General features: G+C 41.5%; 1 protein-coding gene across 2 annotated transcripts in view; it reads left to right on the forward strand.

The window, feature by feature from the left end:
* Positions 1-14,126, forward strand: part of MORC2 (MORC family CW-type zinc finger 2) — a 169,380-nt gene that overhangs the window by 119,879 nt on the left and 35,375 nt on the right. The window contains exons 18-22 of one of the 2 annotated variants that reach the window (XM_073631131.1): positions 2,350-2,482; positions 8,662-8,733; positions 8,810-9,187; positions 9,783-9,947; positions 11,465-11,567. In XM_073631131.1, coding sequence (XP_073487232.1) covers positions 2,350-2,482; positions 8,662-8,733; positions 8,810-9,187; positions 9,783-9,947; positions 11,465-11,567 — 851 coding nt within the window. The remainder of the gene's footprint in view (positions 1-2,349; positions 2,483-8,661; positions 8,734-8,809; positions 9,188-9,782; positions 9,948-11,464; positions 11,568-14,126) is intronic. The other variant, XM_073631121.1, reaches the window with a different exon arrangement.

Raw genomic sequence — 14,126 nt, forward strand, 5'->3', positions numbered from 1 at the left:
GCGCACACACCTTTAGGGGGCCACTACCCCCTCAAAACACAGAGCACCGCAATGCTGTACGCATTCAAAACTCTACCCCCTCTCTGCTTTCTTTTCTCAGATCAACCAAATTTGCTGAATTCTTTGAACCATCTCTTGTCCCAGGGAGCAGTTGGGCCAGTATCCCTACAGAACAGGTTTAAAGAATTCTTTTCAGACCTGTTCTTGGTATCACAGCACAACTAGGGTAATCATCCTAGTCTATCCTGGACCTAAAATTCCTAAACAAATGCCTTCATATTCCAAAATTTTGCATGACACCATGGCTGGGGCTATGGCTGGGACCTACATCAACCACCAAAGGGGCATCGGGAGTTATGTAGCTTTGAAGGAAGCATCCCACATCATATCCGTTTACCTCAGCCATTAGCACCTGGACCAAAGGGAATGGGCCCTTCACCCTGACATTTTCAGCCCCTATTCCAGAGATTGGTGACCCCCGAGCATGGATATTCTGGCCTCGAGATTTAACAGTTATTTCTGTGGCTAGAACCAAGGATCATCTAGCACTGGCATTGGCTGCCTTAACTCTTTGACCTTTGCGCAAGCTTATCTATGCCTTCCCTCCGATGGGAATTATACCATGCCTGCTCCAAAAATATGCATTCTATATACAAAAAAGTGGATGTAAACCCACTCTCATCCTTTCTAAACTACTGCCATAGTGGTTATCTATAAGGATATACATGCCTCCTGCATGTATCGTTACCTGTCAAATGTCTCCCCTCTGTCTGTTATGAAACCTGAAAAACTGCAGATTCTGTGGGCAGGTCTGTTGTCTGGAGCTCAGCGGGTGGCGTCATGATGTCAGACTCTCCGCCCAGCTCTACACTCGCCTTGGCCAGGCATCAATATTTCTTACACTGAACTTCTGCTAGTCTTGTGGATTATGCCCCATGATCACTAACATCCAGAAGAAGGGGGGATGGGAAATACACAATGTCTATCTCACACTCTTGCATGAGATATGTAAATCACCTGTCACTCACAGCACTGGGAAGAACTGTCCCCTATTTCTTTGTCTGTTTTTATCTTACTGAAAAAGATAGGAGGATTGCTCAGAGCTGGATTCACTTTGTGGCAAGACTGGGCACAGATGACATGAAATCCTATACTGTACAAGATACAAGCCTTAAATAAAAATACATTTTTTGGGTTTACATCCACTTTAAGGTATAAAAAAAACCTTCTGTGTGCAGCTAATGCAAATACCTCCTGAGCCCTATCTCAAGCCAGCGGTGTGCACAAGAGGAGCAGCTCTCTCTCTCCTCATTGGCTCCTGCTCCAATCCTCTGTGGATGCATTTTTTTGACTGCAAGGTTCTTGCTGTGGCACTTTGGGTTGGTTGACCTTTGTTGTTTGGCCCATTGGCACAATTCTGTTTATCTACTTGTTGCACACCTTTCTTATGTTTGGTTGGGGACGTCCCAGGATAAATGCTCAGCCTGTGTCCTGTACTGTACGATTAAGATAACAGGAATTTTGACTTGCCTGTAAATTCCATTTGACGTACCGTACAGGACACAAGTCACCCTACCTTCTATTCTAGCATTACTCTGCATTGCTTACTACAAAACAGAGGACTTACCGAGTGTGGCAAGTTATTGGGGGGGGGGGGGGGGGAGAGATGCTCGGGGTGCATGTCCTTCAAAAGCTTGCTAGTGTCTAGCCACCTGAAGGTACTGGCCTATAACCCCCAGGGTCTGTGAATTCTCATCTTGTGTCCTGTACTGTACTCCTAGATATGGAATTTACATATAAGTAAAAATTCCTCTTTTCAGTCTCAGGAAACCGGTCTATAAAATTTGTGGTGCATTAGAATGTGGCATGCCCAGAGTATTTGAAACCCTCGGCAGATAATTTTTTAATACCTCCCTTCTTTAGATCAAATGATTTTCACGAATTATAAAATGAAATATTTTTGACCATAATAGACTGACAATTGGTAGTGTCCTTGAAAACGAATCAATGCAGTGCTCCTTTTTATTTGTGGTCTGTATAGGCAGGATATCTCTTCACCACTGTTTACTGCTAGAGGAATCCTAGGTGATGGAGGCAGTATTGTACACTAATATATACTGCTTTACCAAGTACTTATACTCTCTGCTAAATCCAGCAACCAGCTCTGAAATCCTTACTGTACCAATATAGCTGTTTTGTCAGATAACCTATCATTATGTTTTGCTGTTGTAGGAGGAAACACCTACAAACACAGGGAGCATGTAGGCTTTTCATTGTACATAATTGTTTTGGTAATTTTAGCTTTGAAGGCGCAGTGAGCTAGTTAGTAAAAAACTTGTCCTGTTGCAGATGTGAAGCTCCAGAGTTGAAACAAAAACTTCCTGTCGGAGTCCTTAAGAAGGAATTGATCACACAAGACGACAAGAAAAAGCACCTCAGTGAGAAGATTAAACATCAGCAAGAGAAGCTGGAAGCACTACAGGTGATGACTATAGCAGCATAGTAATAAGCAGTGTTCATACTATGAAATAAGCTTTGCAAAACAATACAATGGGCTTATTAGTCTGCATTTTTTTCCTTAACAATTGTTTCTGTACATCTATTACAGATATTTTGCCAGTGTCCAAGGTATTTTATAAAATGTTTCTGTATAGAAGTAAAAAAGCATAAACCCCCACTCCAGGTTAATGGTAATTTGCCCATACAGTGGGGGTCCACTCCCCCCCAGCATTGTGTGGGATAAATGCTTGTTTGGCTAGGGGGAAAAGAGATAACAAAAAATACTGTTGCATTGTGTGATGATATCCGAGAGCTACAACCGGTTAGGCGGCAGTGTAAAAGGGGCTTCAGGGAATCTGTTGCACAGAGAGGAGGAAGCCTGCGGGAATTGGCTCCTGCTGCTGTCAGTCAAATCCTGTAATGTGGGTGGGGCTGAGCCTCACTATCTGTGTCAGTGGATGCAGGCAGATCAACTGGGGATGAAGCCCGCAGGTGTGCCACCATAGGAAGCGGCTTCCTATGGTGGCACACCAAGAAGAGGAGTGCCAGCGGGGGACCCAAGAAGAGGAGAATTTGGGCCTCTCTGTGTAATACCATTGCACAGAACAGGTTAGTATAACATTTTAAAAGAAAAAAAACTCTTTAACCCCACTATGTGAGTACATTTAAAAGTAGTCCAGAGTGAAGCTTTTAGGGATTTTCCATATCAAGGCTGATGAAAACACCCTTCATTTTATATGCACAACTACTCTCACTGATTAGCTGTTTTCAGTCCTCCTGCAAACAGATTTAAGCCTGCATCTAAGAGTCTGCTTGGCATTTCTAAGGGTCGTGGAATTCCAAGACAGATGCATTTTGTGGTAAGACTGCAAACCATGCTGGTAAGTGGGATTACAGTTGGGGCAATCCCTTACAGTCAAAAGTGGAAAACTCAACTCACTACCCTTTAAGAAATGCAAGCTCTGTAGACAATAACATGTTCTTTAAATTGTACAGGACACAAGCTGGTACGTTCAGGTGACTAGACACTGGCATAACTTTTGGACACACGCCCCCACCCCAGCGTACCACAATAACCCTACCCCTCCCCATGAGGGCTTTTTTTTTTTTTTTTTTTTTTTTTTTTTTTTTTGCCTTTCTAAGGCGATGGACCTTTCCTTTCTTGCAGAGAAATAATTTACTTTTCTAGTTTATTACTTTGCTTTAGATTCTTCCATTAACTCTTCATCTGGATCGGTAAATTTGGTAATACAGTTATATATATATATATACACATGCACACACAATATGAGTGCACATCCCCACAATAATAAAAGTCCACAAGCGTTAAGTGAAAACATCAGTGATGTGCAAATATTTTAATAAACAGTAAATTCCAGGAACAAGTGAAAACCTTCAACTATCCTATCCACCGACTCCATGAATGTGTCTTGAGGAGACAAGCAAGACACTTCTGCCCTTCACCACAATTAAGGTTGGCCTCTTCCCAAATATGAAACATCCCCACCACAGAGATCAGCCAGGCATGTAATTAACAGACATTCATCAATGATTCAAGGATCAACATACCAGATCAGCCAAATCCACACTCATGGAGGGGAAAAGAGGCCACACATAGTGAAAACTTCAAAACAATTTATTTAAAACAATAGACAGGTACGTAGAGGTAAAAGAAAATACAGCATGTACTGATGCCTCGCCGCTGGCCACATGTTGAGTGTGCTGATGTCACAAGTTAAGCCCTGCCCGACATGTTTCGCCGTCAAACAGCATTCCCCTGATGACGCAGTTTGACGGCGAAACATGAAAGGTGGTAACTTAACTTCAGCCTTAACAGAGACATAAGTCCTTTTCTGTTTGTACCCTGCTCCTGGGGAACGCCTATAGGGAATCGCTTTTCATTGGATGTGGTCAGAGCTTATCTAAAAGCCACAGCTTGCATAAGATAGACTGATTCTCTTTGCTTTGTCACCAGGGCCTTGCAAAGTTGATTCTGCCTCAAAATCTACTATTCCCATGAGAATACGAAAACTCTCCTTAAGAGCACTTGATAGGACACCTCCAGCACTCTTACATGCTTGCTCCACCAGATTAGTGGGTGTTTTTTTTTTTTTTTTTTTTTTTGGCCTTTCCAAATTCAAACCTCTGTTGCCCAACTTTGCACGGCCACCAACTGGTCTTAAAGAGTAACTCGATTTTTGTTCAGAAAAAAAAAAACATTCCCCTCTGGATGATCAATGTACAAGGATTTTGACAAACTTTGTTGCAGATTCTTAGCCTGTTATTTTGAAGAGATTTGTTTGTCCGTGTCCATGTATAGAGTGAATCTGTGGTTTTCCAATTATCGATCAGCTGCTGCACCTGCAGGGTTCTAATTAGGAAAGTGGCAGGGTCTGCATCCCTTAATCTGTGATTTCCCTTTGGGAGTATATCACCAAAAATTGCATTTTGTTGCAGGGGATGTCAAAAATCTGACTTGTATCTTAGTGCAGACTTCTGGGAAAATCAGTAAGCCAATCACACAAGCAGGAAATTACATTTTCAGGAGCATTTCTTTGCACCATTTGTGTACAGATCGCCTCCAGGTAGGCATATTGCATTGCATTGCATTCTACAGAAAAATACAGAGCTGCAGATTGAAAAGAAAAGGTATTTTTTAACGACCCAAGCCAATTCTGGCATTTCTCTCCTACATGTAGAAATCCTCATTCTTTTTTTTTTCTTACTCAGACATTAGTAAAACATTATTATTTTTTTGCTGAGACCCTAGAGAATAAAATGGGGGTTGTTTCAAATTTCTGTCGCACGGTATTTGCACAATTTTTAAAACGCAATTTTTTGGGGAAAAAATACATTTTAACCATTTCAGTCCTGGAATGGCTTCCTGACCAGAGCACATTTTTGCGATTCGGCACTGTGTCGCTTTAACTGACAATTGCGCGGTCGTGAGACGTTGCACCCAAACATAATTGACATCCTTTTTTCCCCACAAATAGAGCTTTCTTTTGGTGGTATTTGATCACCTCTGCGACACTTTTGAAAAAAAAAAAGCAATATTTTTTGCTATAATATATAATATCCCCTAAAAATATATTAAAAAAACCTAATTTCTTTCTCAGTTTAGGCCGATATTTATTTCTAAGAAAATACATAAGTGCGCTTGCAATATAATGGCTAACATATAAAAAGGGTGTTATCAATCCGTTTATATGAAAGAATTACAGAAGAATCTGCTTGAGGATGGAGAAGGAGCAGAGTCATATGACTGACAGGGTATTAAGCCTCACCTTGGAAATCATCTACCTACTATTTGAAGAGTGAGTTTTTTCCAGATTGAACCGCCTGCCCTAGGAACATTACAGGTATCTGGAGATCCTGACGTGGGAGTTCATCTGTCCCTGCAGAGGGCTGTATCTGCCTGTGCGTATGACCTTGCCATAGAGGAGGTCCATCTGTTCCGGTAAGCGCATAACCTTATTGTCACCTGGATGTACCTGGAGTCTGGACGTTTCCTTCACATCTCACTCTTCCCCTTCCCTCTCATGTGGGTTGAGGTGGATGAACTTCGGATGTGGGATCCCTGTCTATTGGACTCACTTGTCCTCTGTCACTGAATTTTTTTTTATGAATGGACCTTATTCACCTTTTAAGGAGTTTATGAACTTTAATCACCATTCTCTGACCAACTTTTTCACATATGATTTATCATTATATGTTTGCCATTATATTGCAAGCGCACTTATGTATTTTCTTTCACGTTTACTACACTGATATTTGTGGTTTTTGTCGTACCTGCATTTTTCTACTTACTATTTTATGCTCTTAGCGCGGTATTGTTTCTTTATTTTTCCGATGTGTATTTCTACATATTTTTGGTAAAACAAATCGCAATAAGCGTATATTGATTGGTTTGCGCAAAAAGTTATAGCGTCTACAAAATAGGGAATAGATTTATGGCATTTTTATTAATTTTTTTTTATTAGTAATGGCGGTGATCTGCGGGTTTTTTTTATTTTATCGTGACTGACATTATGGTGGACACATCGGACACTTTTTACACTATTTTGGGACCATTGTCATTTATACAGCAATCAGTGTTATAAATACGCACTGATTACTGTGTAAATGACACTGGCAGGGAAGGGGTTAAACACTAGGGGGCGATTAAGGGGTTAAGTGTGTCCTAGGGAGTGATTCTAACTGTGGGGGGGGGTTGTCTCACTAGAACATGACGGAGATCACTGCTCCCGATGACAGGGAGCAGCAGATCTGTCATGTTGCTAGGCAGAACAGGGAAATGCCTTGTTTACATAGTCATCTCCCCGTTCTGCCGCTCCGTGACACGATCACGGGCCCCCGGCGGACATCGAGCCCGCGGGCACGGTCAGTGAGTACACGGCGGGCGCGCGCCCACAATGCCGTGATTTAAAGGGGACGTACTTGTACGGCCATTTGCCCAGCCGTGCCATCGTGCCGACCTACATCATCGTGCACTGGACGGCAAGGGGTTAATGACTTTAATGCAAGAAAACACAATAGATAACCCAATGTTTTGGTAAAATATAAAATAAGTTACGCTGAGTAAATAGATACCAAAGATGTCAGACTTTAAAATTGTGCACACTCTTGGAATGGTGCCAAACTACAGTACTTAAAAATCTCCATAGGTGACACTTTCAAATTTTTTTACAGGTTACCAGTTTAGAGTTAGAGGTTTAGCACTAGAAATATTGCTCTCGCTCTTAACAATCGCAGCGATACCTCATGTGTGCTTTGAACGATGATTACATATGCAGGCAACCTATGTATGCGTTCGCTTCTGCGTGCTAACACGAGGAAATGGGGGTACTTTAAAATGGTGTTTTGTTTTTTTTTAACACTTTCCCTTTTATTTATTTATGTTTTTGATTACTTTTATTTCTATTACAAGGAGTGTAAACATGTAATAGGAATAGGGCATGACAGGTCCTCTTTATTGAGATATCTGGGGGTCTAAAAGTCCCCACATCTCTCCTATGCTGGAAAGCCTGAGATCGAAAGAAAAATCGATCTCGGGCTTTCCAGCAAAAAAAAAATGGCAGGGTTTACATCTGTCAGAGCCGGAAGTGAAGTGATCTCATGAGCGGCCTCCAAGGGTCCTAGAGATGGCCAGGGAGCATCTGGTCCACGACCAGTTCTATGGTAAACAGCCGCCACCAGTGGATTCATTCTCCGGCTCCCTGATCGCACAGAAGAAGAGAACGGAAAAGCGTGGGGGGGGGGGGGGGGGGGGTTTGACAGAGAGAATGTCCCCTATGTCCCCTCTCGCTGCCTGTAAAAGCAATCAAGGAGCTAAACAGCCGCTAAGTTGGCTTTTACACTGTAGGGAATCGCCGGCTGAAATAAAAAGATATCTGGATGATGCCTGTGGCTGCAGGTATCATTCAGATAAGTCCTCTCAAAGTTCATGATGTCTACTTGGGGAAAGTGGTTAATAATAATCAATTACAATATAACTGGAGTCGCAATTGTATACACTATATTATTTATTTTATTTTATTTTTTTGCTATTTTTTTTCTCCACGAAAGTGGAGTTACCCTTTAAGTTTATACCTTCTCCAAGTTTTAGCATGTGTTCGTCTGAGCTTCTGTGGATGCAGGTTTTTGCAACAAGGTTATTACAGCAGCACCCTGGGTCTGTTGACCCTTGTTATTGTTGGGCCTCATGGAACAGTTTTTTGTCTGGCTTCTTGGCCACCCTTCTTATTCATTGCTTTGGGATGTCCCAGGGTCTATGAATATTTATCCTGTGCCTTGTACTGTATGCCTAAGAAATGTTGACTCCCCCAACCCCCCCCCCCCCCCTTTTTTTTTTTTTCTGCATTGCAAGATAAACTGAGCTCTCATGCAGTGGGGTAGGTTTATAGAGGTACACCCAAGGGGACATGGCAGAGCTTTGCCAGTAGCCAATTATCTATACCATCTTCTAAACCATGGCCTATGAATTTCCAGCCTGTGTTCTGTACTGTATTCCCAGGATATGCAATTTAGAGGTATGTCAAAATTCCCCTGGTCATAATTATCGTTTTTCAGGTATGTGATTGTTTGGTTTTAACTGGGAAATGGCTCTAATTCACACAGCTAATATTACTAATGTGGGTTACATTTGAATTTTAACCACAGAAATTGTCAACGGTGCGTTCAAGTGCAGACCTAAAGAAGCTCCCTTTGGAGGTTAGCACACGTCCATCAGAGGTTAGTAAATTTGAGTAGTTATCTTTTGAAGTCTACTTTATTCACTTCACTAACCAGGTTTCATATTCTTGTGCAGCCGCCTATGCCATCAACTCGTTCGCTACGACCAAAATCACCACCCCTGCCAGCAGTATTGAAAGAAATTAAACCACCTCCAACTCCATCACCACGAAGCAGCAATGCAGTAAAGAAAACAGAATCATCACGAGTGCTAAACAGTGAAAGAGCCAGCACGTCGAGGGCTCACCCCCCACCTGTTACTGCCGTTAAAACTAACAACACTACTAAGAACATCAGCAAAATAGTACCAACTGTGAAAGCCTCACCATCCATATCAAAACCTAGTTTTCTTCAAACTGCTCGCTCTTCAAAACCCACAGTATTGTCCTTGCCAAATTTGAAGTCTTCTAAGTCCCTTCCAGCAAAGAAACCTGTTAGAAGTAAAAGCCCTGTGGTAAGGCAGCAGCTACTGTTCTGTTTTAAACACAACTTTTTTTTTTTTTTTTTTTAATTTAGTTTTTTCTGTTACATGATATTTCAGTCTTTTCGGGTTTCTGATGAGCTCAAATGCTGTCTTCATGTACCTCTTGAGCACTCCATTAAGAAAAGGTTCCCTCCAACAAATGTTCCTGTTAAAGGGCCCAGGAGAGGGCTTGAGTATATCATGATGCCAGCACAGTCTTTTAGAATGCTCTTCTGTAGCAGCATAGATGCTGTAATTTTTAAAAGGCACATTTTTTTCCCCAAATGTTTTAAAAATATAATCCGTGCAATAGAATGTGGGTTTAAGGTTGCGCCCCTAAGAAATTTTTTATGCCATCAGCATACAAACCACATCAGAAAAAGTTTCTTCATCTTTCGTTTGTTTACCTGTCTGAATTAGTCATACATCTTGGTTATCAGGGTAAATACAAGTGTTTCTCTGCATTTATTATATATGAAAAAATATATATTATATTTGATTTTTGGGAAATCTGTGTTACTCCTGTTGATAAACTAAATCCATCTCCTGAGCCTGATCACAAAATATGCTATTTCTCTGAATGTAGATTACCAGTGTGAGAAAGAGAACTTCTCAACAGATAGTAGTTGAAGAAGACGATGATGAGGATGATGATGATGAAGAAGAAGATATTGTCTCAACACCTAAACCTGAGAAAGCAAAACGATCAAAGGTAGTGGAAATTAAAGAGCTGAATGAAGTAGAGGTGAAGGTAAGTAATGGCTTAATATATTTACATGCATGTCTGTTCCCACTAATCCATGTAGGCTTACATACTGAAACATCTAATGCACAATACAGTACAAATTATTTTATAAAACATTCTTGTGCCACAGTAGAAAATGTTTCTTTTCCTTACTCAGTGATGTTGCTGGAACTGCTTCAATTCAGCTATGTAATGTAAGATTCAGGGGTTGATTCAGTTGATTTACTAAAGGCAAATAGACTTGTGCAGTTGCACCCATTTTCACATTCAGAGCTTAGTGAATGTGGTGAAGCTTCACTTTGTAAAGAATACCCAATCAGGGGAAAAAAAAAAAGCATTTTTGCTTCCACATGATTGAATGATGGAAATCGGCAGAGCTTTACCACATTCACTGAGCTGCAACTGCACTGGCATTACCCCTCCCACTCCCAGAAAGCCTCTGTGTTTTTTGTTTGTGTACGGACAACTTCTCTCCCTGATGGAAGCAAACCTTCCTTTTTTTTTTTTTTTTTTTTTTTATCGTGTTCGTGAGGGGGTTGGGGTGGTGGCCTGTAGTACCTTCTGTCTTTCCAGAGAGGAATTCTGAGCCACTATTTTACATTTTAAGGAAATGTTTTGTGCCCTATTAGAGGCCTCAAATTACAGAGGAAAGGGAAAGAATCAACATCTATCCCTCCGTCTCCCCCTATACGGCAAACCAGTAGGACAACCTCCAATTGCAACAGGATGTCCATTCAACCCAACAGGGATGAATACTCGCCAGAGAAAGTAAAGTCGAGCCAGTAGGACCACTTTTTGAGAATTTTTTTTCTCGAAGGCCCCTCTCCGTGGCCACCAGATCTTCCATTTCGTTAAGTTCATTAATGTTTTTTAACCGAAGGTGGTTGTGTCTGTTTTCAGAAAAACGGGATACAGCTTTTAATGGCACATCTTTTTCATAGCAAGGCAGTTAGGATGCCTAAGAGGAATAAGAAATAAAAAAAAAAAAATTTTCCAATATGTACAAAAATCTTATTTTTTTTTCAATAGGAACAAAGTAAATATAAAAGTTGGAGTATAAGAGTTGGTAACTCTGCAGAATACAGGCAAAGCATATGCCAAACCAATCAAACCTGGATTCTTGTAAAACTTTCCCATCAGCTGAGGAAATGGAAAGCTTGTGTTCTTAAAGATCCAAGCCTAAAAGAGGCCAGAAGTGCGTCAAAAAACAATAGCTGTAGAATGCGCAAAAAGATGATCCTGACTTTGTATAGATGCCGTTTAGACTACTAAATGTTCTGTCCCTTCCTCCAGTGAACTTGATAAAATTATTTTACAGTGAGGACACAGATTTCTGTGTTCTAAGAAAGAGATTGATCAATCACATGAAGATATTCCAGTATGTCCAAAATACTGTGTGCTACTGTGGAATACACTGCCTTTTTTATGCTTCCACGCTTACAATTTATGTTTCTGTGTTAAAGTTAAATATTCTCTCTCTCAAAAGCCAGTATTGCATTTTAACTTGTGACTTTTCTGAGCAGGCCAAAGCCTCGATGTCTGACTCTCATGTGTCATTGAAACCTTTGCAGCGGACAGACAGTCCAGACGCAGATGTCCTTGTGTCAACTAAAGCTGCACAGAAAGGTAAATAAGCGAGTAATGCACACAGACTGTTGCCAATATTCTTTTACAGTAACTACGCAGGAGAAACATGCTTCTTTAACCTATTAAAAGTGAATATACTGTGTTTGTATTTAGGCCTCATGCACACTGGACATTATAAAAATGCCAGTAGCCCTTTTGCTTAAAAAAAAAAAAAAAAAAAAAAAAAAACTATACTCCCACAAAAGCTTATGGCTCAAAAATGCTGATAAACGCAGATTAGCTGTGTTTTTCCATCGTTTTTAAAGCTCCTCTTAAAACCCATTTGTTCTGGGAGGGTTTTCCAGCCAGAAAACGCTGATAACAGCCTATGCATGCATGGACACACAGGATAACCTGGCTGCAGAAAAAATCACCTGAAGCCAATAACAGCAGCTGTAAAAAACGTCCAGTGTGCATGAGGCCCTAATCTTCTTTATTATGCTCTGGACCAAAAGTGTTTCTTTTCCATTTTTGTAGTTGGTCAAGGATGTAATATTGAATTCTTACATGCTAACATTGTGGCTGCACTTTTGCCTAGACCCACTTTTTATCTATTCCACAGACCTATGTAGCATGTCTGGAGGTGCAAGCTCTTTCCAGGCAGCTGTTTCAGTTCCTAGATCCACTCTTGCTACACTATCAAGATTATCCAGTAATCAGAATCCTAAGTGTGCAGAATAACCTCTAATTATGATCAAGTCACATGTGTGGAAGTGCTCATCTGCTTCTAATTTTAAAGGTTTTCTATCGTACCTCACAGGACATTAAGACAGGGTAATGATGTCACCTTCAGGTGATTGGACGCTGGCAAACACAAAATACAGTGTTCCCCCTCCCAGACATAACACCTCCCAGTGAGGCACAGCCTCAGTTTTTTTGCTAGTGTTAGGTGATGGTCATCTCTGCAATGTCTGCATGCTTTACGTTTCAACTAGTTTTTCTCAAGATTACCAGTAGGGACCAGAGATTAACTATCTCCGGATCTGTTGCCAACGGCCTCGGGCCAAGAGAAATGGTACAGGCAGGCAGTGAACCTGCAGAGACGTCGAGTAATGTTGCCTTTAACGCTGGACACCAGCATAGCAGAATTCTGTGCAATCCTTTCTTTGCCTGTCGACCTAGCAGAGTGCTATAGAGGTCCAGAGCCGTGATACCCAGCTGGGATATTGTCGAAATTTATATTTTCTCAGCAGACAATGTATGAAGCCTGGGTAGTGGGCCTTTTACCTGGCGGTGTTTGAGGCACTCTGCTAGCAATGGGGAACTCCAGATCTAGATCTAACATCCCCAGTTCAACACAAAACTGGACAGGTTTGCAGAACCAGTGACCTTTGAACATTCTCTACAGATGCCCTGGTGTCTTTGTGGGACCAGTTCTCCCTAATTAATGCCTTCCCTTCACTACAACTTCTTCTCTGACTGTTGCGCAGAATGCGGTGGTGGTAGTTGGCGGGGGAGAGTTTGGGTGGTGGATGGGAGATACCTGTGATCTTGGTAGCCTCAGCGTTCCGGATTGACCCAACCTCCTGTCACAAGGTCCGATATGATATCCTGCATTACAGTTGCATGCTTTAATGGCTAGGCTGTTGAAACCAGGATCTAGAGAGATGGGTGTTTCTGATTTTGTTATCCATACACTTATCAAGGCTGGGAAGACGACTTCCCACAAGATTTACCATAGGATTTGGAAATCTTATTTTGCATGGTGGCAAGTATGTTGTGGTATTAGTTCTGGCTTCTCTTCAATGAGGAGTGAACAAGAGTTTGGCCCTGAGTACCATCAAGGATTAAATCTCAGCCTTGGTGCTTCCATTACTTCAGCTTGCAGGGTTTCCGAGTTGGCAGCCAGGAACCTTTCTTGGTGATTCATAGAGACAGAGTGGTCTTATGACCTCAGTCATCCTTTTTGTGCCCGAAGTGACTTTTGTTTCAACCAAAATATTGTGTTACCTTCTGTTTGTTTCAAACCTTGGACTCTGGAAGACCAAGTTTTGGATATCATTCACACAGTAACAGTTTACCTACAGTTGAGTGTTGATAGTGTTGATTTGACAATCTGGCTGTTTTTGTCCTCCTTCCCGATGGCCCTTGGAAGGGTCAAACTGCTTCAAAATCTACTTTTCCTGGATGGATTTGTCAGCTTATTTCTCAAATGTAAGGCCCTAAAGGAAAGGTCCCACATTTCCTGTAACAGCTCATTCTACCAGGTGTGTTGTTGCCTCCTGGGCTATTCAAAATCAAGCTTCTGTAGTTCAAGCTTGTAAGGTTTCTACCTGGTCTTCAGTTCATACCTTTTACCGCATTTTAGCAGGTAGCTGTTTGGGCCTCTGTGGATGCTATCAGTTGGGAGAAGGGTCTTCAAAGGCAGCTGTGTGAGGTTCTAATCTGTGTTGGTTCTGTTTTCTGGGGGTTGTGGGCTTGTTGCAGTATTGCCCTCCTCTCATATTTAGTGCTTTGGGACTTCCCTATCGTAATTGATATGAAGATGTCCTGTGATGTGTGATGGACAAAAAATATTTGGTGTAGCTGTAAAATCTATTTTTGAAGTACATCACAGGA

This window comes from Aquarana catesbeiana, linkage group LG01 (assembly GCF_042186555.1).
Source record: "Aquarana catesbeiana isolate 2022-GZ linkage group LG01, ASM4218655v1, whole genome shotgun sequence".
Taxonomy (NCBI): Eukaryota; Metazoa; Chordata; class Amphibia; order Anura; family Ranidae; genus Aquarana; species Aquarana catesbeiana.